General features: G+C 47.8%; 1 protein-coding gene across 3 annotated transcripts in view; it reads left to right on the top strand.

Annotated features, from left to right (window-relative positions):
* SLC36A4 (solute carrier family 36 member 4) overlaps window positions 1-23,589 on the top strand; it is a 273,729-nt gene that overhangs the window by 64,125 nt on the left and 186,015 nt on the right. For all 3 annotated transcript variants that reach the window (XR_012800035.1, XM_075592525.1, XM_075592526.1), the window contains exon 8: window positions 2,949-3,047. Coding sequence is in view for 2 of the 3 variants with exons in the window: in XM_075592525.1 (XP_075448640.1) it covers window positions 2,949-3,047 (99 nt within the window). In the remaining variant the exon portion in view is untranslated. The remainder of the gene's footprint in view (window positions 1-2,948; window positions 3,048-23,589) is intronic.

A 23,589-nucleotide genomic window follows, 5' to 3' on the forward strand; every position in this document is an offset into this window, starting at 1 on the left:
GGCCGTCCTGCCACAGGGGGTAATAACGTTGGCAACATTTATACTACATTATTTCTTAATTCTTTACTGTACAGATCACTGGCAATACAGTATGTGCTAAATGGTGGATCTGCTCTACGCAGTTGGTAAAGTGAAATGAAAAATGTATGAAGCTTTTTGTTTCTTAGAATATTACAGACCGTCAGGCCCATCAACAGTGTTTCCGGTGCCCAGGACTAAAGCCTTGTCCTGGGCCCTGGATTGTTCAGCTTTGGAGGTCAAGATTCAGCAGGCACTATTTACCTGTCAGCCTGTAAGAAGAAGTTGCTCGGCCAGGCTGCCAATACCAGAAGTTGAAGCCTGTCACGGGAGACCAGTACTTTTAACACCTTTAACCTTCCTGGATCAATTCACTAGGCAGAACAAGGTAGTGGAATAAAATGAGGTTTATTATGGTGTGGCCAGCAGACACACAATGATACACACAATGATACACAAAATACAAGAAATACACACTTAACTGGGGCTCTGGGGGCAGTCGCTAGCCTCACTAGGTGCAGGACGCCTGCTTCAGAAGGCTTACCCTGTCCGCTCCACGTCCAGGAACTCCACGGTACTCTTTTCGGGAAAGGTACCTGGCTATACCCGCTAACCGCGAGCTAATCAAAAGCTGGAACTTGGCCACAATCTGAGAACTTGTCCTCAGCTATTCGGAGCAAAGCACTTTTGAAAAGCCCGCCAGTGCTTCACCGGACCAAGCTCAAGATCGTCTGGTTCTCTGAACGGCCAGTCCCCTTACATAGACCTCGCTGTCTTATGTTCAACATGGAGAAGGGGCTGGCAACCAATCAGAGAACGGATTGTAGCTGTACCGGCCAATTAGAGCTGGGGGATCGTCTGGCTGTGCATGTCAGAGAAGGGGGTATGTCGAGGACACTCAGGATGGCGGGAAGCGGGAAATTCGAACTGGCCAATGGGAATCGTGCCTATGAGCAACGGATTCCCCTTACCAGCCCTATACCTCCCACTGGGTAGGCTACGAGTCTGGGAGAACAAAGAGTATTCCCCTTGGGGAGCCTTTCTCTCAAACCCGGTACTCTGCCGTTCCCCACTCTACAAACGTTCTGACACCTCTCGACTTCCCTTCTACGCTTTGATCCCTCATCTCTATGTAGACATCCTGGCTATTTTTCGGAATACCAGGACTGTCTGTATAGAGATGAATACACATTTTAAAGGTACTGTACATCTTTTTTCCTCTAACCTGGACCCGGGAATACAACTATTAAACTAGACATGGCGGTTGGGAAATACATTATTTTAAAGGGGAGATATTGCGGAGGCAGCATGCATACGCGTACCCGCAGATCAGATGTGGTCTGCGGATAAAATGGGGTGACAACTGGTATCTTTGCCGCCCTACTTTGTACACATGTTTTGAACACATTTCCACCCAAATATCCCCCTTTAAACTCCCACTCCCGAAATCCCAGGTTTATTATACAACAGTAAAAGTTATAATACACACAGTGTCCCCGGCTTATGGTGCTTCTAACCTACCGGGGACCCGGGGTTTTCAGGGGTAACCAGTCGGGCTTCACCTTTTATTTTTATTATGAAGACTGACTACCCCTACCGTCACAGACACTATTTCCACATCCTCTTTCGCCAGGCTCAGGACTGTTGTCCTAGCTCTCCCCCCTTGCTGGTTGCCATGGTAAAAGTGGTACTTTAGCTGTGATATAACAATAAAGGGATACCGGCGCCTAATGTGTCCAATTAGGTGGATTCCTTGATCCAATGGTGATAGTTCAGATTCCGTAATGATCAGCAAACCGTTGGTTTTATGATGGCCAGATGCAACCTCATTCGTAGGAAGTGGAACATGTAATGAAATAAAAATATAATTAGTGCAACACAGCTATTATATTACACAGACAGAGACTCACAGGACATACCAATGACACAAACAGGACAAGCAAACAGGACTAACAACTACAAAGGCAAGGTTATAATTAAAATTAGTTTAATATAACTAGATATAATAAAAATGTGGACAGGAACAGCATCCGGTTGGGTAAAACCCGAGTGACACTCACAGGACAGCAGAAAGTTGAAGGCAATGTGCATCCACTATGCTGGTAGATTCTGTTTGCCTCATGAAGAGAATTCGCAGGGCTTCCAGTTCACCGTAACTTCTCCCGTATGCCTTGGTTCCTCAAACCAGGAAGGAACGTGTCCGGTGTGCTTCTCTGCGTCCCGTGTTGATTCGGGACCGGTAGTAACGTCACCGGACGTTGCGTCACAAGCGGGCGGGACCTTCTGGCAATAATGGAAGGGACGGCGATCGCAACTCCTCTGCTGCTTCTCACAATGTGGGGATAATGGGCACAGATACTCCTTCTCTCTCAATGTCCTGCAATGTCCATCAATAAATAAAATGCCCTACGCGTTTCGTGTGCGTACACACACTTCTTGAGGGGTAACCAGTCGGGCTTCACCTTTTATTATGAAGACTGACTACCCCTACCGTCACAGACACTATTTCCACATCCTCTTTCGCCAGGCTCAGGACTGTTGTCCCAGCTCTCCCCCCTTGCTGGTTGCCATGGTAAAAGTGGTACTTTAGCTGTGATGTTACACTGTCTGCGAAAGGCCAAAGCAATCCTTATAGTATAGCATATGAAGTATTTATGCCTCCAAAGGTTTTTGTGCATTGCTAATCTTAAATACACTGATGGTCAAATCACTTAAAATGTGTTGCGGATAGACTTCTTTTGTAGAGTTTAAAAGGATATTTGGTATCCATAAACTCATGTGATGCCTTCATTAGGCCCGCACAGAAAATATATATTTGCGCACTAAAAGTCCAAACTCATCTTTGAGTTCCACAGATTGTGAAGGAGTGGCCCATTACAAGTACTACCCCTAAAAAAATTTCCAACTTGATCTTTTATTTCCTTTTTCAGAACTTATCAGACCCTCGTACACTACCGGTAGCAGCCAGTTGGAAAAAATATCCCCTCTTTTTTGGAACCGCCATATTTGCTTTTGAAGGAATAGGAGTGGTAAGTTTGGTAGCTTGGAATGTTTTCCAGAAGTATTACTAGTTAATTACTGGGGATGGGGTACAATTGAAATGTCGGAGGCCTATCCTATACTGAAGAGATCAGTGTTCTGAGGACGGAGTATATATAGCTATTTATTTTTATACTAAAGGTTACTTTATTTGTCCCAAACTATATTGTGTTCCTGCCATGTTCACTTTATCTTTCAGTAACACTTCAAACATAGTTAAGAGGGTTATGTGCTAATTAATAATCTTAAAAAAAGTTATTAACTTAGTGTTCACTTGAATAAAGAATACATGTTTAACTTGTTTATTGCTAGAGTAAACGCTGAACCTCAATTCAGTAAGCTGCAATAGAAAAATGCATTTGGTAGCAACAGCTGGAGGCCTTCCAGATCAGATCTATTCATTGCTATGATTAATTGTTGTGGACCTTTAAACTGGTAAAAACATAGTTCTTGGGGCCCTTGCCCTCCTTGATCATGATAACCTGCTTCAAGAAATGTTGACATCTTGCTGAAAATATAATTTAGTCATTTAGAAAAAAGGCTTATGTTGTCAAGTACATCTTTTTCTCCATCCAGTAATGTCACACTCTTTGCACTGAAATCTCTTGCATCAGCAGAGCCTCAGGAACACTGCCTTGTTTTACAAATTGTGTGATTCTCAGACAAAGACGGACCACAGACCACCACTATATTCTCTATGAGATACCTCTGTTTGAGACTTTGGAGGCTTTGAATATGGGGGTTTCATATTAAGTTTTTTCATCCATCACAGTTAGAGGATGAATGAGAAAAAGTGAGAGCTCAATACACCATAATATCACTCTAAACTAAAGGGAGGTGCTAAAGGAAGTGAAACCCTTTCTAATTTTCAGTTTACAATCTTTAAAAAACTTTTTCAAGTTACTCAGTAAAGTGTTGTCATTTTAGTTATAAACCTGAAAAGTGTTCCTGTGGTCACCATGGTTCTTTTGCAACACAATACTAAGAGATACTGAATTTTTTCAGTGATGAATCTCCAGATTTTGTTTAGCAGTAATATGAAAAAAACGGATGATGCTATAACTTGGCAGATTTGTAGTCACATACAGTAGGCCTAACGTATGTGTGTTTGTGTCTGATGTATATATTGAAGTTTACTGTATGTATATATATATATATATACACATCTATCTGTATCTATACACACACAAATATATATATGTATATATATATATATATATGTGTGTATATTCTATATATATGTGTATATGTGTGAGTGTGTGTATATATATGTGTGTGTGTGTATAGATAAAGATAAGATGTGTGCTTCATCTGCACACCCAGACTGTTTTCCAAAATCTTCTTAGTGCGCTCACTTACACACATACTGTACACTTACTGTATGTACTGTATGTATGTGTACAGTATGTGTGTGTGTGTGTATATATATATATAATCTCGTTTCAGCCTTGATTCTATCCATCATCCATCTATCCATCATCCATCCATCTTCCAGTCATCCATCCTTCTGTTACGCCGGTGCTGCCCGCAGACCAGACCCGTCCCCTGAGCTGAAGGGGGAAGTGGTAATACACGCACCCTCAGCAAAGGGAGCATGTCCGGAGTGTGGAATAAAGCGTTGCCAGGCCAGGTGTAGTAAGGTAGACAATACTTGCCGGTACCGGTTGTAGGGATAGAGTGAAGAATGCCTTGCCGAAGTCAGGGAGTGGAGAGTGGAGATAGGTCGTAGTCCAAGCCGTGTTCAAGGGGTTACCAGAGTGAGCGTTGTCCAAGGAGTGCCGAGATCGAGAGCCAGAGGGGGTCGTCGTACAAGCCGCGTCAGAACCTGTGAAAACACTGAGAGAATCCAGAAGTACTTCCATACAGAGACTATGTCGAGCAAAGACTGAGAGCAGAGAGGAGCTAGATAAAGCAGGAAGGTCCAATTAGGAACGGAGGCGGGACAGGAAGAGCTACAGGGAGACACTGCAGATTGGTGCAGGCATAACAGGCCAGGTGAGTCTTGTTAGTAACCTGAGTATGCTCGTGCAGTGTGCGGGGGCGGAGCCTGAGGTCCGGGGGACGGGAATAAGAGTGTGCAGACTGAGCGTGCTCCGTTACTCGTGTACGCGCGTGAACCGAGCCAGTGGATGGTGCAGGTGTGCGTGCAGGTGTGCGTGCAGGAGGGCGTGGGCGTACCGGGCGCTGAGCAGAGGAATCGCCGAGGGGAGTGATCCTGCGACGGCGGCAGGGGCGAGGAGCCATGGAGGCCAGTAAGGCAGGATTGTTTTGTGTGTCCAGGGGCTCCCTGCGGGGAGGGAGTGCTCTGTGTGGGGAACGAGGAGAACGCCAATTCCTGACAGTACCCCCCTCTTCAGGAACGGCCTCAGGACGGTCCAAGAACGGTTTCTCTGGAAACTTTTTCCTGAAGGACTTAAGAAGGGCCGGGGCATGAATGTCCTTTGAAGGTACCCAGGTTCTCTCTTCAGGGCCAAAGCCCTTCCACTGCACCAAGAACTGGAGCTGACCCCTGGATAGGCGAGAATCCAAAAGAGAATGAACTTCGTATTCCTCATTATTTTGGACAGTAATGGGATCCGGTTTACGAGTCTGATCCGGAAAGAAGTGACTGGAGATAAATGTGTTTAAGAGGGACACATGAAAGACATTGGGAATCTTCATACTGGGTGGTAGTTGGAGCCGGAATGCCACAGGATTGATTTGTTCACAAATAGGGAAGGGACCCAGGAACTTAGGTGCCAGTTTAGGAGATGGTACCTTGAGGTGGATATTCTTAGAGGAGAGCCATAGCAAATCCCCTGGTTTGTAACTGGGCGCCGAACGACGACGACGATCGGCCTGTAGTTTCGATCTGCGGGAGGAGTTGAGAAGGGTAGACTGAATCCTGGACCATGCGGTTTGGAGGGAAGAAATGCGTTCATCTACGGCTGGTACTCCAGAAGGAATGTTGGGGATGGGAAGACAGGGAGGGTGGAACCCATAATTTATAAAGAAGGGCGACTCCTGGGTGGACTCGTTTTTGGCAGAATTGACGGCATACTCTGCCCAAGAGAGGAGTTAAGCCCAATCATCCTGGAAATCGGATATAAAACATCTCAGGTACTTCTCCAGGGATTGATTGATTCTCTCCGTTTGTCCATTGGACTGAGGGTGATAGGCGGAAGAGAAAGAAGAAGAGATGCCCAATCTCTTCGTGAAAGCTCTCCAAAATTTGGATACGAACTGAGAACCTCTGTCAGAAACAATGGACGAAGGGATCCCATGAATCCGGAAAATCTGCTCCGTAGAGATATCAGCAAGGGCGGGGGAGGTGGGTAATCCTTTAAGTGGAATGAAATGGGACATCTTCGAGAACCTGTCCACGACCACCAAGATAGTGTTCATTCCTCTGGACCTGGGCAACTCCACGATGAAGTCCATCGAAATGTGGGATCAGGGGCGGTCGGGAACTGGAAGGGGTAACAGAAAACCCTGAGGCTTTTGACGGAGAGTCTTGCTTTGAGCGCACGTGGGACAGGCGCGGGTAAACTCCAGAATATCTTGAGACATCCTTGGCCACCAGCAATTCCGACGAATGAGATCAGTAGTCTTCTTAAAACCTGGATGACCTGCAGATTTAGAGGAGTGACCCCAAGACAGGACCTCTGGAACAAATTTGGAAGGTACGAAGAGTTTGTTGTCGGGAACCACCAAGTCCTTGGGAATGCGTCTCTGGGAGTGCAAAATCTTGTCAAGATTCTTGAAAGAAGACGTGGCGAGAATCCTCTCTTGTGGAAGGATAGTCTCCAAAGATTCCTCTGGCCTCTCTTCAGAAGAATGTATTCGGGAGAGTGCGTCTGCCTTTACGTTTTTGGTCCCGGGGATATAGGAAAGGTGAAAATCGAATCGAGAAAAAAAGGGCCCAACGAGCCTGTCGTGGACCAAGGCGTCGAGCGTTCTCTATGTAAAGAAGGTTCTTGTGGTCCGTGAGAATAGTAAACGGCTCTTTCGACCCCTCCAGCAGGTGTCTCCACTCTTGAAGAGCCATCTTCACGGCCATAAGTTCCCTGTTACCCACATCATAGTTCCTCTCGGCAGATGAGAATTTCTTGGAAAAATATGCACAGGGATGTAACTTATCTTGGGGCGTGGGTCTCTGGGAAAGAACGGCACCAGCGCCGCAATCAGAAGCGTCGACCTCCAGGACGAAGGGAAGTTCAATGTTAGGATGACGGAGAGTAGGTGCGGATATAAAGGCTTCCTTGAGTGTCTCGAATGCGGAGATGGCCTCAGATGACCAAGCAGAAGGATCAGCTCCTTTTTTGGGGAAAAATAACGCCTGTATGCCCGCAGACCTGGCCAGTCCCCAGTACTGAGGTGGGTAAGGGTATAACACGCACCCACAGCAGTGAGGGCGTGCCCGGAGTGTGGTAAGTTGCGTTGCCGGGCCTGGTGAGTAAGGGTTAACATAATGCTTGCTGAGTCCGGAGTGCCAGAGGTCGGAGGGTAATGTCCAAGAGCCAGAGTTCAGGGGTTGGAGAGAGCAGCGTAGTGATGTCCGAAAGCCAGGGTTGAAGGGCAGGAGAAGGCAGCGTAGTCAAGTCCAAAGCAGAGTTCAAGTTCAAACTAAAGGAATCCAAACAGGGGCAGGGACAGGAACCAGAGCTGAAACAGACAAGGGAGCTAGGCATAGACACTGCACACACAGGGGCTACAGGAAAGCTATGCAGAGCAAGGACTGAGAGGACAGAGTGGGTTTATATGGGAAGAAGGGCCAATAGGGATGAGTGGTGGAGCAGAGGCTTGAGTGGGTAATTGTAGGGATAGGTCCGTGAGAACAGGGGAGGAGACAGCGAGGTAATCCAGGGTAATCCAGTGTAATTGCCTGCAACCGACGGGGGGGGCGGAGCCAGTGCCTGGGGACAGCTGATAACTAGAGCGGGTGCGAGCTCCTTCTATAAGATTGTTATGCGCGCGCGCACCGCGCGTGTACCAGGGCGTGAGGGTGTATCGCGGAGGAGGCGTTTGGCATGAGAGGCAGAAGGGAAGGAGGAGCGGAGGAGCCAGGTACGGTAAGGGCTGGGATGACGGAGGCACGCCGAGGGGCGCGTGTGCCATGGCAAGTAACAAGCAATCGGGTGCGCGCGCGCTCAGTGAGGGGACCGCGCGCGTGCCCTGAACACGTGCCTGGGCGTTCAGACCATGCCGCGGAGGAACGGCTCAGAAAGGAGGAGGAGAGAGAGTGGGGACGTAGGGAAGAGGGACAGCTAGCCGCTGTGGGACCAGGGGTGACTGGGACATGCTGGGAAGCACGAGTCCCCCAATCCGTTACAGGAACGCACAGTTGAGGTATTGAGAAATAACGACATTTACAATCTGTCAGAGTACAGTATCAATTATCAAAAGCCCAATTTTTTTTTTTTTTTTTTTTTTTTTTTATAACTTTCATTTTATTGGGTGAGACAATACAAACATGTTAACACAGTCCATTGGCTTACATAAAATCACCTTATTTCCGTTTTTCTCCTCCAATCAACATACATTACGAGACATGACATACAGGACAGACACAGGAACCGGGGATAGGAAGAGGGGGGGGGGGGTGGAGGGGTGGGGGGCGACTCGGGCGTTAGTTGTTCTTCTGTTTGATCTTCCGTGGTTGGTTCAGGAACCCCAGATGTAGGAGTGACTCTTGCCTATCTCTCCTGCTCTAAGTTGAGCTATGATTCAGTTAAATATGCACTTTTAAGTCAATTATCCTAAAGTCTAGGATCCATTTCGCTACCGGAGAGCGCCCTTTCTTTATATCATTGCAGTATGTTGGTATCATCTATCCCCGGGATGTCTGTCTGAGTCAGCCAAGGTGACCAAACTTTTAGGAAATTTGTGCCGGTGTCGTTGACCAGACTAGTCAACTGTTCCATCCGGCAGACGAACCAAATTCTGTTTCTAATTTTGGGTATAATTGGCATCTCTGGTTGCTTCCACAATGCTGCGATCTCACATCTGGTGGCCGTGGCAAAGTGTGCGATTAATTTGTGCGTTGCGTTCGGGAACCCCTGAACCCGCCGACCCAACAAGAACAGCCACGGATCCAGGGGGACATCGATCCCTATTAGCCGCTGCAGCCAATCCTGCACCTCTCCCCAAATCGGGGCCACCTTAGTGCAGGACCACAGCATGTGGTGCAAGTCTTCTCTTTCTCCACACTGCTTGGGGCAGAGCGGAGAATAGCCTTTGACGAATTTAGAGAGTTTTGTTGGGGTATAGTACCAACGCATCAGGACTTTATAGGCGTTCTCCTTTAGCGTGGTACAGATAGAGCTTTTCGCTGCTGCCTGTAGGATCCTGTCCCATTCGTCGTCCTCTAAGGTATCTCCTAAGTCTGTCTCCCATTGCCTCATATAGTTAAGTCTGGGAGCGTCAGTCGTCTCCGGACAGACCACTTCCCTGTACATTCGAGAGGTTAGTCCCCTTGTGTCCGTTTGTCTGGCACACATCTGCTCAAAATTTGTTCTCCGCGGCCGAATAGGGGTCTTGTTATAGAAAGCCCTGATCTGTAAGTATCTAAACAATTCGGAGTTTGGAATGTTTTTTTCCTCTTTTACATGAGCAAAGGATTTAATTACATCCCTGCCCTCCAGATCAAATAGTCGGAGATAGCCTGCCTGAGTCCAATTCGCAAAATGAGCGCTATCTAGGCCTGGAGCGAAATCTGGGTTACCCCAAATGGGGGTCATCAATGAATGCTGTGTTGTGAGAGAACATCTAAATTTAGTGGCCTCCCATATTTTCAGGGAATTTCTCATGGCCTGCAGTGGTGTTTGCATCCGTACATGGCTATTCCTGGGCAGCCATATCAGGTTTTTCAAATCCACCGGAGCGCAGCACTCCCTCTCCAGTGCCACCCATCTCCTAAGGGTCGGGTCTGTGTGCCACTGCAGAATCTGCGATAATTGAGCTGCTTCGTAATAGGCAAGCAAGCACGGCACCCCCAGCCCTCCTCTCGAGGTCGGCCTCCTCAAGATATCTTTCTTAATTCTGGGGCTTTTTTTGTTCCAAATAAATTTCGTTTTTGCGGACTGTAAAGAGAGGATCTCATCTCTTGGCAGGGGAATCGGGAGGGTTTGAAAAAGATATAGCACCCGTGGGAGCAGATTCATTTTTACGCTTTGAATCCTGCCTATCCACGAGATGCCATATTCTGCCCATCGCCGTAGGTCCTCTTTTAAAGTCTTAAACAACTGTGGGTAATTTGCCTTATATAAGGTTTTATAGTCTTTAGTGAGATTTACCCCTAAATATTTGATCGCGGAGGGCTGCCATTTAAAGTTAAAATTGAGTCCAATTAGTTTTTCTGTTGATTTGGGTAGATTTAGATTGAGAGCTTCTGATTTGGCCTGGTTAATTTTGAAACCCGAAATTTGATTAAATCTCCCCAGGATTGAGAACACATTGGGTAAAGAGGTAAGAGCCTGGGATAATGTCAGGATCACATCATCCGCTTACAGGGCCACTTTGTGTGACTGCTCTTTGAGTGTTATGCCCGCGACATCCGGGCTGTTCCTAACATGTGCCGCCAAGGGTTCAATACATAGGGCAAACAGCAAGGGGGACAGTGGGCATCCCTGTCTCGTGCCACTGCGAATCTGGAAAAGCTCTGATGGGAACCCCTGATGTCTCACCCTCGCTGCCGGCCCCTCGTATAGTGCCAGAATGGCCCCCAATAAACTTCCTCCGAAGCCAAATGCCCCTAGCGTCTCTCTCAGATAGGGCCAGTCAATCTGGTCAAAAGCCTTCTCGGCGTCCAGACTAAGCACCAGCGAAGGGATATTTTGCTTTTGGGCCAGATCAATTACATCAATTATTCGTCTGGTGTTGTCTGCCGCTTGCCTGCCACTAATGAACCCCACCTGATCTGGATGTATCAGCCTGGGAAGGACAATACCCACTATATTGGCTAATAGTTTTGAGAATTTTTTTATGTCTGTATTGATTAAAGAGATGGGCCGGTAGCTCTTACAGTCTGCCGGGTCCTTTCCTGCTTTGTAGATCAGTGAGATTGACGCCTGGAGCATCTGTGCTGGGAACGAAGCTCCTTGCAATACTGAATTAAAGAGTTTCAATAAATGTGGGGCTAGAAGTTTTAGGTATTTTTTATAGTAGAGGTTTGAGTAGCCATCTGGGCCGGGCGCCTTGGCTGGCTTAAGAGACTTTACAACATCTGTCAACTCTTCTAGAGAGAAGTCTTCCTGTAGTGCCTCTCTTTCTGTTCGACTCAATGTGGGCAAATTTGCCTCTTTCAAAAATTCTCGGAGATTATCTTTCGTTTTCTGATTATGGATAACTTTACCCCCATCGTAGAGCGACTCATAGTATCTCTTAAATTCCTCTACGATTCGCTTAGGATTAGAGGTAAGTTCCCCTCCCTGCGTACGTATAGATTGAATGTGAAAATTTGTTTTTTTGTTTCTAAGTCTAGTCGCTAGAAGAGTGTCTGGCTTGTTTGCCTTCTCGAAAAATCGACGCTTAGTCCAGCTCATTTCTTTTTCTGCTTGAGATGTCAGTTTTAGATTTAACTGCTTTTTAGTATCTTGGATTTGTTCCAGGATTGCTTCCTTTTTGGATTTTTTGTGTAATGCTGTCAGGGACGCCAATTTCCCTTTTAGATCTTTTATCTGGCTCTCTTGTTCTCTTTTGCGTCTAGCAGCTAGGCACATAAGAGATCCCCTGAGGGTAGCCTTATGGGCCTCCCACAATGTGGCAGGTGAAGCTACACTCCCCTCGTTCTCTGTAAAGTATTCTCTGATTTTGTCTGCGATTTCCAAGTCGAATTTAGGAATTTTTAGTAGTAGCTCATTTAATCTCCAATTCGCTCCTGGTCTATCTAGCAAATTTAGCTCTATAGGTGCGTGGTCTGACCACGAAATATCATGTATTCCCGAATGGGAGACCATTGGGACCAGTCTGTTGGATACAAGGAAGTAATCTATTCGGCTATATCGGTTATGAGGATGGGAGTAGAAAGTATAGTCCTTGGTCTGTGGATGTTGCTCCCGCCATATGTCTACTAGCTGACAGTCTCGGAGTCCATAAGAGATTGTTAGTATGTCTCGTTTGTTGGGGGGATTAGGGGCTGTACATCTGTCTAGCTTTGGGTTTAGAGTCCTGTTCAGGTCCCCTGCCAATATTATTTGGCCCTTTGCTTCCCGCTGTAAACGCCGGAAGAAGAGGGCAAAGAAATCTGTTGCCTGTTCACACGGGGCATATATTGAGACCAGTGTGAGGGCCTGACCTTGTATGGATCCTACCAAAATGATGAATCTTCCTTCGGCATCTACCACCTTTTTTTCTAGCTCGAATAATAAATTTTTATGGAATACAATGGCCACCCCTCTTTTCTTCACTGATGCTGAAGCTAGGTAAATTGTGTTAAAATCTTTGTCAATGTATTTGGGGTAACTAGTTTTAGAAAAGTGAGTCTCTTGGAGGAAGAGGATGTCTGCTTTGTGTCTTCTATAGTCTTTAAAGGCCAACTTACGCTTAGCTGGGTTATTCAGTCCCTTTACGTTATGGGAGAGGAAACGTATCTCTCTACCCATTAGGGTCGTCTTCTAGTGGTTCCTGTGCTGTAGCTGCTATGGCCGAGATGGGCCCACGCCGTGGGGTCTTTCTCCGATCTCGATCCTGCTGAGCTGAGTCTGCTTCAGTGGTGGTTACCTTTGTCGCCGACGGGACGGGTGGGAGGAGGGGGTGTAAGACACAGGAGGACAGACATCATGTAAATACACATGTATAAACAATATGTTCTCCTCTTCAGGACTCCCATGTCCTGAAATTGAGTCCAGCGCCTTCAGGGAGTGTGGCCCCGCACCCTCTGGACCATTACCCGCTCTCCCTCCCGAAAGGACTTTGACGGGATCCTGGGAGACCCCCCTCCCCAGATCTCGTCTACAGCACATGCCGACCTCGGGGTATGAAGCCCTCTCCATCCCTCCGGCCCGCTCTCTCATTTTAACTACCTCCTTCAAATCTATGGAAATGGCCAGTATACTCTTTATTAACCTTTTGAGTTGAACTTCTCTTATAACTGTAACCCTGTTTTAGGGTCTCCTTAACTATCATAACTTTAACTTGTGCTACTCAGCTCAGAGTCTCACTAAATGCTAATTCAACAACCGTGCCCCTTAGCCTCCCTCCAAATTTCTGTTTCCCTTTCCTTGGCCCCTTAGCTCATATTTTCCCCCTCGCCTCTGGTCTATGGGTGTCCCACCTAATGTGCCCTTATACTGTAATGGGGATTTCCCTATCCGTCCCCCTCCGCTGTGTCCCTCCTTGGTGTGTGTGTGCTTCCTTTTTTTTTTTTTTTTTTGTTCCTTTGTCCCGCTGTCCTGTGCGGTTCCGCGTTCTTGGCGCTGCCATGACTTTGTCGCCTGCATGGTGATTGTGTCGTCTCGGCTGTTAGCTGTCTCTTTCCGCCTGCGGGGCCTTCGTGTCTTGCATCTGCTCTGGATAGGTCTGCCACCTCCAAGATGGCGCCGGTGTCTCTGGCGCTGTCGGATGATGATGACTTCCGGTTTCCGGCGACGGCCATTTTGGATCTCCTGCTGCTTCGCGGAAGATGTGCTGCTCTCTGCTCCCACTCGCTCACCTCTTCCTGGTTCTGCGCCTCACGGTGGGGCACAAGAAGCACCATTATGCCCGCCATCTTCCTCCAGCCTCGTGGTCATCGTCTAAGGTGAGTTTCTTGTTTTCCTCGTCCAGGAATTAGCGACGTTGACCGGAATCAGCGGGGAGACTTAGTATCTATTCAGAGGGTTTCTGCAAGTACTCAGATTGGGGTGTAAGGACAAGATACAGGTGTGGGCCAGTTCTGTTCCAGAGCACAACGTGGCACAATTTGGCAGATAACCTGTCAACTTAAACAACAGAACACAACGTGTTTTAAGAGTCCACAAGATATCTTTATTGCGACTTTCATTTTGTTCTCTTGGGTTTTGGTGTTGTCGGCCCTCCACTCCATTCTGGTTCCAGGGCTGTCTCCTCTTCTGTCGCTTCAGTCGGGGGGCCTTGCAGACCTAGTGCGTTAAGGAACCCTGGGCCTTCCCCGATATCCTTTAAGGTAAGGGATCTCCCGTTTTTCGTGACTTGAAGTCTGAACGGGAAGGTCCATCGGTATCTCACGTTATTGTCCCGGAGTACTTTTGTCACAGGGAACAGGGAGCGACGTCTCGCCAGGGTAAGCGGGGACAAGTCCTGAAAGATTTGCAATTTATTGGACTCGAAATCTATCGCCGGTAAGGCTCTTGTCAGCCGTAGCACTGCTTCCCGCGTAGTGTAATAATGCAACCTGAGGATGATGTCTCTCGGTTGTTCATTCTGGGTTGGTCGGGAGCGTAAGGCCCTATGACAGCGGTCCATTGTGAGGATTTCTTTCGTGCTGTCTGGCATCAGGGACTCCAGCCATCTTGCGGGGAAGGCCTCACAATCCCCGATCTCCTCTGAGACTCCACGTATCCTTATGTTGTTTCTTCTATCGCGGTTCTCCGCATCCTCCTGCCGCTCCTTTAGTTCGTCAATCTGTTTTTGCAGGTCTGCTGTTTTTTTCTCTGTTTTCTTTCCTGCTTTAATAGTGAGATCGACTTTAGTTTCCAGGTCATCTGTTCGGGTTCCCAACTTAGTAATCTCTCTCTTGACCTCTTTAATATCAGCTTGTAAAAGCTTTTTTAAGTCGGTATACAGTCGTGCGAAGTCGCAACGTCTGACTGGGAGTTGGGACTGACTGTTCGTGTCCTCATCATCTCCTTCCATTTCTGTGTCTGTGTCCGCCATTTCTCTTGTTGGGGCACTTTCTGCTGCTCCTCCAAAGTATGTCCGTACATCGGAAAGCTTTTGCTTTTTTTGCCCCACCGGCTTCTTCGGAGCCATCCTGGGGTGTTTATACAGCTCTGGGTATAAATGTGAGGACCCGGTTGTGTGCTTGGGGTAGTTTTATTCTTTATATTTTAATAGTGCGGGACGGAGCTAGTCTCTTATGCCTCCATACTCCGATCCTTCGCGCATGCGCTCTCAGCCCAATTTATTTTACTCAAAAAAGGTTTAACCTTTTCACCAGTGAACAAACCCAATTAATTCAATTTCCATATTGATTTACAAAAATGATTGCCTAAAATTATGTTAAATAGACATTTTGCCAGAATTCCACAGGTTTTGGGTACATTCAATACAAAGCCAAATTAGCAACTTTTGGGTGATAGAATATTGAACTATAAGAAAAGACCCTTAAAGATCTGATAAGCTTAGTTGATGAGAATGAGAGCATGGAAGTTCCATATAATCAAAGATTGAATCTAGAACTGAACCCTATGACAGGAGAAGAGGAAACTCTACAAGACTTAATGAGTCTATTTGAGGATAGGGATAGAGTGAAATGTATATCACATACTGAATTAAGACCTAAGTCTATTTTCTACCCTCATGAATCCAGGGGGCCTTATATTGTACTTTTTGGGAAATTAGTGGAAAAAGAATTCAAACGTTTATGTAATAATAATCGTTATTATGTCATCAATGTCAATTTAAATCGACAAGAAAGACGAGCATTAAAAGAACTCAATGACAATGGGAATTTTATAATCCGCCAAATTGACAAAGGGGTTGGTATGGTGTTGCAAAATCGAACAAACTATCTATTTCCTATCAATGTTTAGATAGAGATCCAACGTTAAGATATTTATCCTTAAAGATCATCTTCTTGAAGCTAAATCAGCAGGCATTCTGTTGTTAAAAGAGTTCCAATACATTTACAATACATCTCCATGTATTCCCATACTATACCACATTCCTAAAATCCACAAGTCCTTCCAGGACCCTCCAGGCCATCCCATTGTGTCTGGGATTGATTCAATAACCTCAAATGTTTCCCATTGCTGTATGTTGAAACTTTTTTGGCTCCCCTCACTTCAGCACTGCCCTCTTATTTACAAGATAGCATGGATGTGCTTAATTCATTACAATATATAATTGTGGACTATCATTTAATTTGGGTTACTTTAGATGTACCTTCATTAAACAAATGTATTCAGCATATACAAGGAATTTAAGTTGTGAAACATTTTTTACACCAAGATAATAAATGATCTCTTGCACAACAACGGGTTATTATTGATAGCATCACTTTAATTTTAAATCACAATTATTTTTTATTTGAGGGACGGTATTATATCCAGACCAATGGGACGGCCATGGGTACTCGTTTTGCACACAATTATCTGGGATTATTCATGGGCTTGTGGGAGTGTGAATATATTTGGAATAAACACAAATTCACGAAATGTATTCAATATTATAGAAGATATATCGATGATATTCTTATTATATGGTCTGAATCACTGGAGGAACTAGACGCATTTATTGGATACATGAATTCTAACGAGAAAAACACTGTATTGAGTTGAGAAAATAGCTCCAGGGAAATTAAGTTTTTGGATTTAAATTTGACAATTGTGGATAATCATACTGTTACCAAAACATTTTTCAAAAAAGTGGATGTCAATTCATATTTACAGTGGTGGCCGCCCTGAGTCTAAAGCGGCCGCCACCGCGGGTAATTTAAAACCGCGTGCAGGCATGTTTTTTTCCCGATGCGTGCTGCGCGGCCGCGCGTCACTGGAGCCTCCGTTGGTGAGCTGGTCACGCGTGCCACGGTTCCGCCGGCATCCCAAAGGCATCCGTGATGAGTTGGGTACTGGGGATCACGCTGTATGTGTGGGGGATCAGGGGAAGCAGAGGCGGAGCAGCCAGGGGGTCGCGGACCGGAGGAAGGGAGGAATGGAAGATGCGGCTGGCGCGCGGCCAAGTTCGGCGCCAGCCGAAAAAAGCCCCGGAAAATTACAGGTAAATGTTAGAATTAAGCTGGCCGCAGCAGTAGACTATTAGAGTAATCATTCTTTTCGATGATATGGGAAACAACTGATAGAAAATTGGTCAGTAAAAGTAGAGATGTATTGAGAGAATCTTTACTTACTCCTAAAATTCGTAGTTCTACTCATAAAATACCAATGTTCATTACTGATTTTTGGAAACAAGAACAGATGTTAGGGTTTAGAAGTTATCCCGCGAGATCCTAGAAGGGGAGATGGAGAATTGAGGCTTCTCCAAAGAGAACAATGTTTGATATATACGCTGCATAGTAAAGCACCCCCTGGATTTAATGAGCTGATCAAATTGATGCCTTTTTATATATAATACAGTTGTTGTCTGGGTATAGATTAATCGGTCCTTCATAGATAGAGCATCATTATTGTGGTTAGTTCTATTAAGATTTGAGATGGAATTTGAATTTGATTTATTTGAAGTCTAGTTTAGAGACATCAATCCATATAATATGGTTTAAGCTATTTGATAACGTATACATCATGGTTACCCCTTTTTTTAAATTTCTTAATAGACCATTTTTCATTTTGGAGACATTATATGGGTATGGGAGTGTTATTGATATATCTACTAATGTTGATTGCTTATTCTCAGGTTCTATCCATATGGCATTGTTTAAATAACTATTGATGTTTATTTAGGATTGTATGTATAAATTTACTGGTCCTTAATACAATTTGAGAAATGTTTTGTTTCGGACCTACTATATAGATTGGTTGGGCTCATACAAGCCATTTGTTAGCATACCTATAATACAATGTAATATTTTTGTATTAATTCAATTGTCTTTATGTATTTTATTCAGCAGCATTTAGTAATTGGTTTTGTATATTGAATTCTATTCATCCCTATTATGTATCATCATGTTTGCATTGGGCATTTTGTTATTATTTAGTAAGAGTATGTATTGTGATGTTTGTCATGTATATATTTGTATTGAGGTGTTGTTTGTAATGGTTGGAATGGGAAGGTAAATTGTCTCAATTGTATTGTAATTAATAGGAAGAGCTTCATTTGGGTATATTTAAATGTAAGGATGTGTTAGGAATGTGTACATATATATGTGGGTTCCGCGCTGTTACTAATGCAGGAAGCGCCATACTGTTCTTTTGCAAGTAAGGTCAATGCGTGAATAGCAAGGTTGCGCATGCGCGAGGAAAGCGCGCGAACGGCAACCAATCCGGCGGGACTTTGGGGTTGAACTTTGAACTGTGAACTGTGGAGAAGTCAGCTGAGGCTGGGGACCAATAGGGTGCTCGGATTTTGGAGAGGAGAGAGACAGGAAGCATGTGGGCGGACACACGAGTGAGAGAGTGGAAGGAGGAAGGTGGCGGAACCTCGTGTGTGCGAGCGGAGGGTCAGTGACCCTTCCGCTTAGGACAGACACATTCCCCAGCCCCCAGGAGTATTACCCCTGTCACTGTAGGGTGCAGCTTTTGTAGGGACGGCCGTAGTACTTAGGGAAGCTTCCCGTTAGTGCTGGTTCAGCGGCAGGAGTTGCGGACGCCATCTTGGTCTGGAGACAGACCGCAGAGTAGAGCAGAGTGTCAGCGAAAGGCTTGGAACGACACTACGGACCCTTTTTGAAGAGGTGTGGTCACCGCAGTGACCGGGAGGTATTGTTAATCATCAAGTGCACCTACACCGGTCACCAGGCGCTGATCCCGCCTCCCACTAACTAATTGGGGCACTAGTGTGCTAGCAGACGGTTAATACAAATACTAGTCACCAGGACATACTCCTTTGGAGAGTGGCAGAGCCACCTGTGTACAGGACAATATCCCTTTTAAGGTGTGGCCGAGCCACAGTGTGATATGATATGATTATAGAGTGTAAGATGTCTAAGGCATGTTGTGTTTATTCTGCGTTATCTTATTAGTTAGGGAAAAGTAAAGGGTTGCTTGTTGCACAAATATAGTTGGTATGTTTCTTATTCAGGGTAGATCCTCTAAAATGGGGATCCTGGGTAAGTGGAGGCGCTGCACCATGTTAAGAATGGGTAAGACCCCAGGCTCCCCACCAGCGGAGGCTTAGAGCTCCTGGAGCCCCAGGTAAAACACAGCATTAGTAGTTCCTTTATTCAGGGGTTCAGAAAAAGGGCTACATTTGGAGGCGCTGCTGAGATCTTAGACCTGGGGTGCCCCCACAATTTTTTTTCTCCATTTGTGCAACCAACCCACATCATGTCGGCGCTCGAGGTGCGCAAGTGGGCCCAGCGGCGCGGGATTCCCCTGAATCGTGTTTTCGTGCTGGGCCATGTTCCCGCCACGATCTCGTTAGGTACTGTGACCGAGCAGGTCCGGAAGCTCCCACTCCTGGACAATGCCCAGGTGCAAGACCATTTCTACGACCGCGACCTGGCCTGGCACCGGGTCTTGTATGCCACTGAACAAGACGTATGCCCCGAGGCCTTGCCCCGTATACTGCTGCTGCCCGAGGCCCCGGGGGTATGCTGCCCCATAGTCCAAGTGGACACCACTGCACCGTTAGCCACTTCCACCCCACAGAGAGAGTATACACCCACAGTAGGTGCCGCGGCTGGGGGCCCAGACCACTCCCCTGACCGTGGCCTGCAACCTCGCTGGCCGGCAGCCCTAGGCCTAGGCTCCTCGTCCACCCCGTCCGGCCTGCGGTCTGGCCTCAACCGACTTAGCCTATCAAGACTGGACACCTACCCCTCAGTCGGGGATAGCTTACCTGGAGACACCTCTATTCCCGCACTAGCAGCCGCTCTCCACAACACCACACAGTCGCTTCAATATAGGAAGTTAAAGGCCTTCTCCGGTGAGAAACCCACGCCCCAAGGGGAAGTAGGGATAGAGGACTGGTTAGACCATACAGCACAGGTGCTACCTGAATGGACCTGCACGGACGCGGTCCGGAGACAGCGCATCGTTGAGTGCTTACGACCCCCTGCGTCCCACATGGTGCACTACTACCGGGATGACAACCCGGAGGCTGATGCAGCGGACCTCATCTACAGCCTGACGAAGGCTTATGGGGCTCCTGTGGATACTTATGCGTTGATTGCCAAATTCCATGCGTTAGCCCAGAAGGAAGGGGAGATGGTATCCGACTTTCTCAGGCGACTGCACCTGGACTTATGGAACCTGGTGAGGAAGGGCGTGTTGCCAAGGATGGAAGCCAATGGACTGCGCACCACCCAGCTGTTGAGGGGGCTCCTACCCCCGCACCCCGTGTCGGTGCGGGTCAGTAGCTGCCTAACGCCCGGGCAAGCCTCATCATTTCACGACCTAATGGACCTGGTCCAAGCGCACGAGACGGTGTTGTTAGGACGTGACCTAGCCCTTGGGAAAAAGCCCCAGCCAGGGAGTAAGGAGGTCAAGAAGGTGGAACCAAAGACCGACGTGCCCGAACCTGGGGACCCCGACCCCGAGGACGCCGGCGCACCAGTGACGCCCAGATCTCGTCCCCCGACCGGGCGAAGTTCACCCCCCCGGGAGAAGTGAGAATTACCTCAGCCAAACTCAGTGCTACGCGTGTGGAAAGATGGGACATCTGCGTGCCCGTTGCCCCACCCTGCGGAAAACGGCGTCCCGGCCGGCGCAGTCGATGCCGTGCAAAACCCTGGAAGATGGAGAGGCGTCGCCGCCCCCCCCAAGCAACCGAATCGGCCCGCTGCCATTATTCGGGTAGTTATTGAGGGCATCTACGCCGCCGCCTTGTTGGACACGGGATCCCAGGTGACCATCGTGTATAGGCCCTTCTACGACCAACACCTACATCGATTGCCGTTGCTCCCTGCGGATGCCTTGCGACTCCGGGGATTGAGTCATGAGGATTACCCCATCGAGGGAATAGTAAAGGTGCAGTTAGATATTCCAAACTGAACACGGGTAAACATCACCCCATGGAAGTGGAGGCCTTAGTGTGCCCCGAACCTCAGGATCACCCCAGCGCCCCAATCATTTTAGGGACTAACACTGACATTGTGCGCGCGGTGTTACGCATGTATTTGCAAGAAGCGGGCGAGGCTCCGCTGCTAGCCCTGGCGGCCTGCCCCGTCCTCCAAGAGGTCTGTGGTAAAATCGCAACTGAAGAAGAGCATGGGGTGCTCTATAGTCAAGAGTGGGGGCTGACTCAAATTCCCCCGGGGGAAGGAAGAATGATGGTCGCCGCCTGTCACTACCCGGACCGACGCCCGGAGGATCAGCTCTTTTCCTTAGAGAGTGTGGCCCAAGACGAACAACGGCTGGGCTACGAGGTGTTGGCCTCTGTCAAAAAATGGCCTGGGAAGATTCCGGATCGCACCTGGGTATACGTGCGGAATATCTCTCCATATCCCATGAGTATTGATCGGCGCCAGCTGCTGGGCAGGATATACCCCGTGACCCCCGAAGAAAAGGGCTTGACTGTGCGTCCCAGTAACCATGGTCCTACCCTCGAACCCCTGCTAGAATTCGACTTTGGAGATTCTCCACTCCCGGAAGAATGGAGGGAGAGACTGCGGGTCGAGCTACAGAAATGGCGATGTGTATTCTCCACCAGTGATATGGATGTGGGGTGCAGCCGCAGTGCCCGTCACACCATAGGAATGAACGACGCTACCCCCTTCCGGGAACGTTCCCGGCGGCTCGCCCCGCGGGACGTAGACGAGGTGAGGAGATTACTCGCTGAAATGGAGAAGGCTGGGATCGTGCAGGGATCCCGAAGCCCTTACGCATCACCCATCGTGGTAGTCCGCAAAAAGAACGGGACGGTCCGTCTCTGTGTGGACTACAGAACCCTGAATACCCGCACCATCCCCGATCAGTACACACTGCCCCGAATCGAGGATCTCTTGAACGCTCTGACGGGAAGTAAATGGTTCAGTGTGCTCGATCTCAGGTCAGGGTACTACCAAGTACCCATGGGCCAGGAAGACCAAGAAAAGACGGCCTTCATCTGCCCATTAGGATTTTATCAATTTACTCGCATGCCGCAAGGGATCTGCGGGGCCCCGGCCACATTCCAGAGATTGATGGAAAAGACTCTCGGAGACCTGAACCCGCAAGAATGCTTAGTGTACCTGGATGACATTATAGTGTTCGGGCGAACTCTAGAGGAACACTCCGAGAGGCTGATGAAGGTGCTGGATAGACTTCAGGAGGAGGGCCTCAAACTGTCTCTGGACAAATGCAAGTTCTGTTGGTCTTCCGTGACGTATGTGGGCCACATCGTGTCGGCTGAAGGGGTGTCCACCGATCCAGGGAAGATAGAGGCTGTGGTGAATTGGCCTAGGCCCCATAATGTCCAAGAGTTGCGGTCATTCTTGGGATTTTGTGGCTATTACCGGCGGTTCGTGGAGGGCTATTCCAGCAAAGCCAAGCTGTTGAACAATCTTCTAAAGGTCTATCCGGGAGAGACTGAACAAAAAGGGGTCACGGCGCAAACACCCTTTGGGGAAAAATGGACCCCGGAATGTGAACAGGCATTCCTGAACTTAAAGACCAGCCTCACCCAGGCCCCGGTCTTGGCCTATGCAGATCCGGAACGTGAATACGTCCTACATGTAGACGCCAGCCTTAGTGGGCTGGGAGCTGTCCTGCATCAGAAGTATGAGACAGGCTCCGCCCAGTGGCGTACGCGAGCCGAAGCTTGACACCTAGTGAGCAGAACTATCCGGTCCATAAACTGGAATTCTTGGCCCTAAAATGGGCAGTGGTGGACAAGTTGCACGACTACCTGTATGGGGTACAGTTCGAAGTACGCACGGACAATAACCCCATGACCTATATAAATACGTCCGCCAAATTGGACGCCACGGGACACCGTTGGTTAGCTGCCCTGGCCAACTACAGTTTCAATCTTAAGTACAAACCCGGACCCACCAACATAGGGGCCGACGCCCTGTCTCGTCGACCGGGCCTTCAATCCACCCCTGATGAAGAAGTATGGGAAGAAATTCTGGGTCCAGGAATCCGTGCTCTCTGCTCTGTAGCTGCAGTAGTCAATAATCAGGTGGCATTCTCGGAACTACGGGTTGCTGATTCTCTGGGATGCCACTCGCGAGCCATTCCCCGGGCCTATCAGGGTCGAGAAGGGATGAATATTACGGAAGATAACATCATCTCGTGGAGGGATTTAGTGCATTACCAAACTCAAGACCCAGTAGTGGAGCTGGCTCGTCAAGCGGTACAACAAGAAAATCCCTCTATACTTAAGCAAGCTCCCAAAAACTTGGTGAAACTCCTGTTGAATGAGTTTGGAAAGTTCGAAATGGACAATTGTTTATTATATCGGGTGATCCCATATCACAACCAACCCGATCGGCGTCAGCTGTTCCTGCCGGAGCGCTTGAGGAATATGGTTCTTCGGGCCCTTCACGATGACCATGGCCATCTGGGCATTGATAAGACATTCGGGCTACTACAGGATAGATTCTACTGGCCTAGGATGAGAGAGTCCGTGGAACAGCATTGTCGAAGGTGTAACCGCTGCTTACAAAGGAAAACACTGCCCACCAGGGCGGCTCCCATGGCGCACTTGAAAAGTTCGGGCCCCATGGATCTGGTGTGTATGGATTTTCTCTGTATTGAGCCCGACAGTCGGGGCATTAGCAATGTACTAGTGATTACTGACCACTACACCAGGTACGCCCAAGCGTTCCCCACGAAA

The sequence above is a fragment of the Ascaphus truei genome, chromosome 3 (assembly GCF_040206685.1).
Source record: "Ascaphus truei isolate aAscTru1 chromosome 3, aAscTru1.hap1, whole genome shotgun sequence".
NCBI classification, from domain to species: Eukaryota; Metazoa; Chordata; class Amphibia; order Anura; family Ascaphidae; genus Ascaphus; species Ascaphus truei.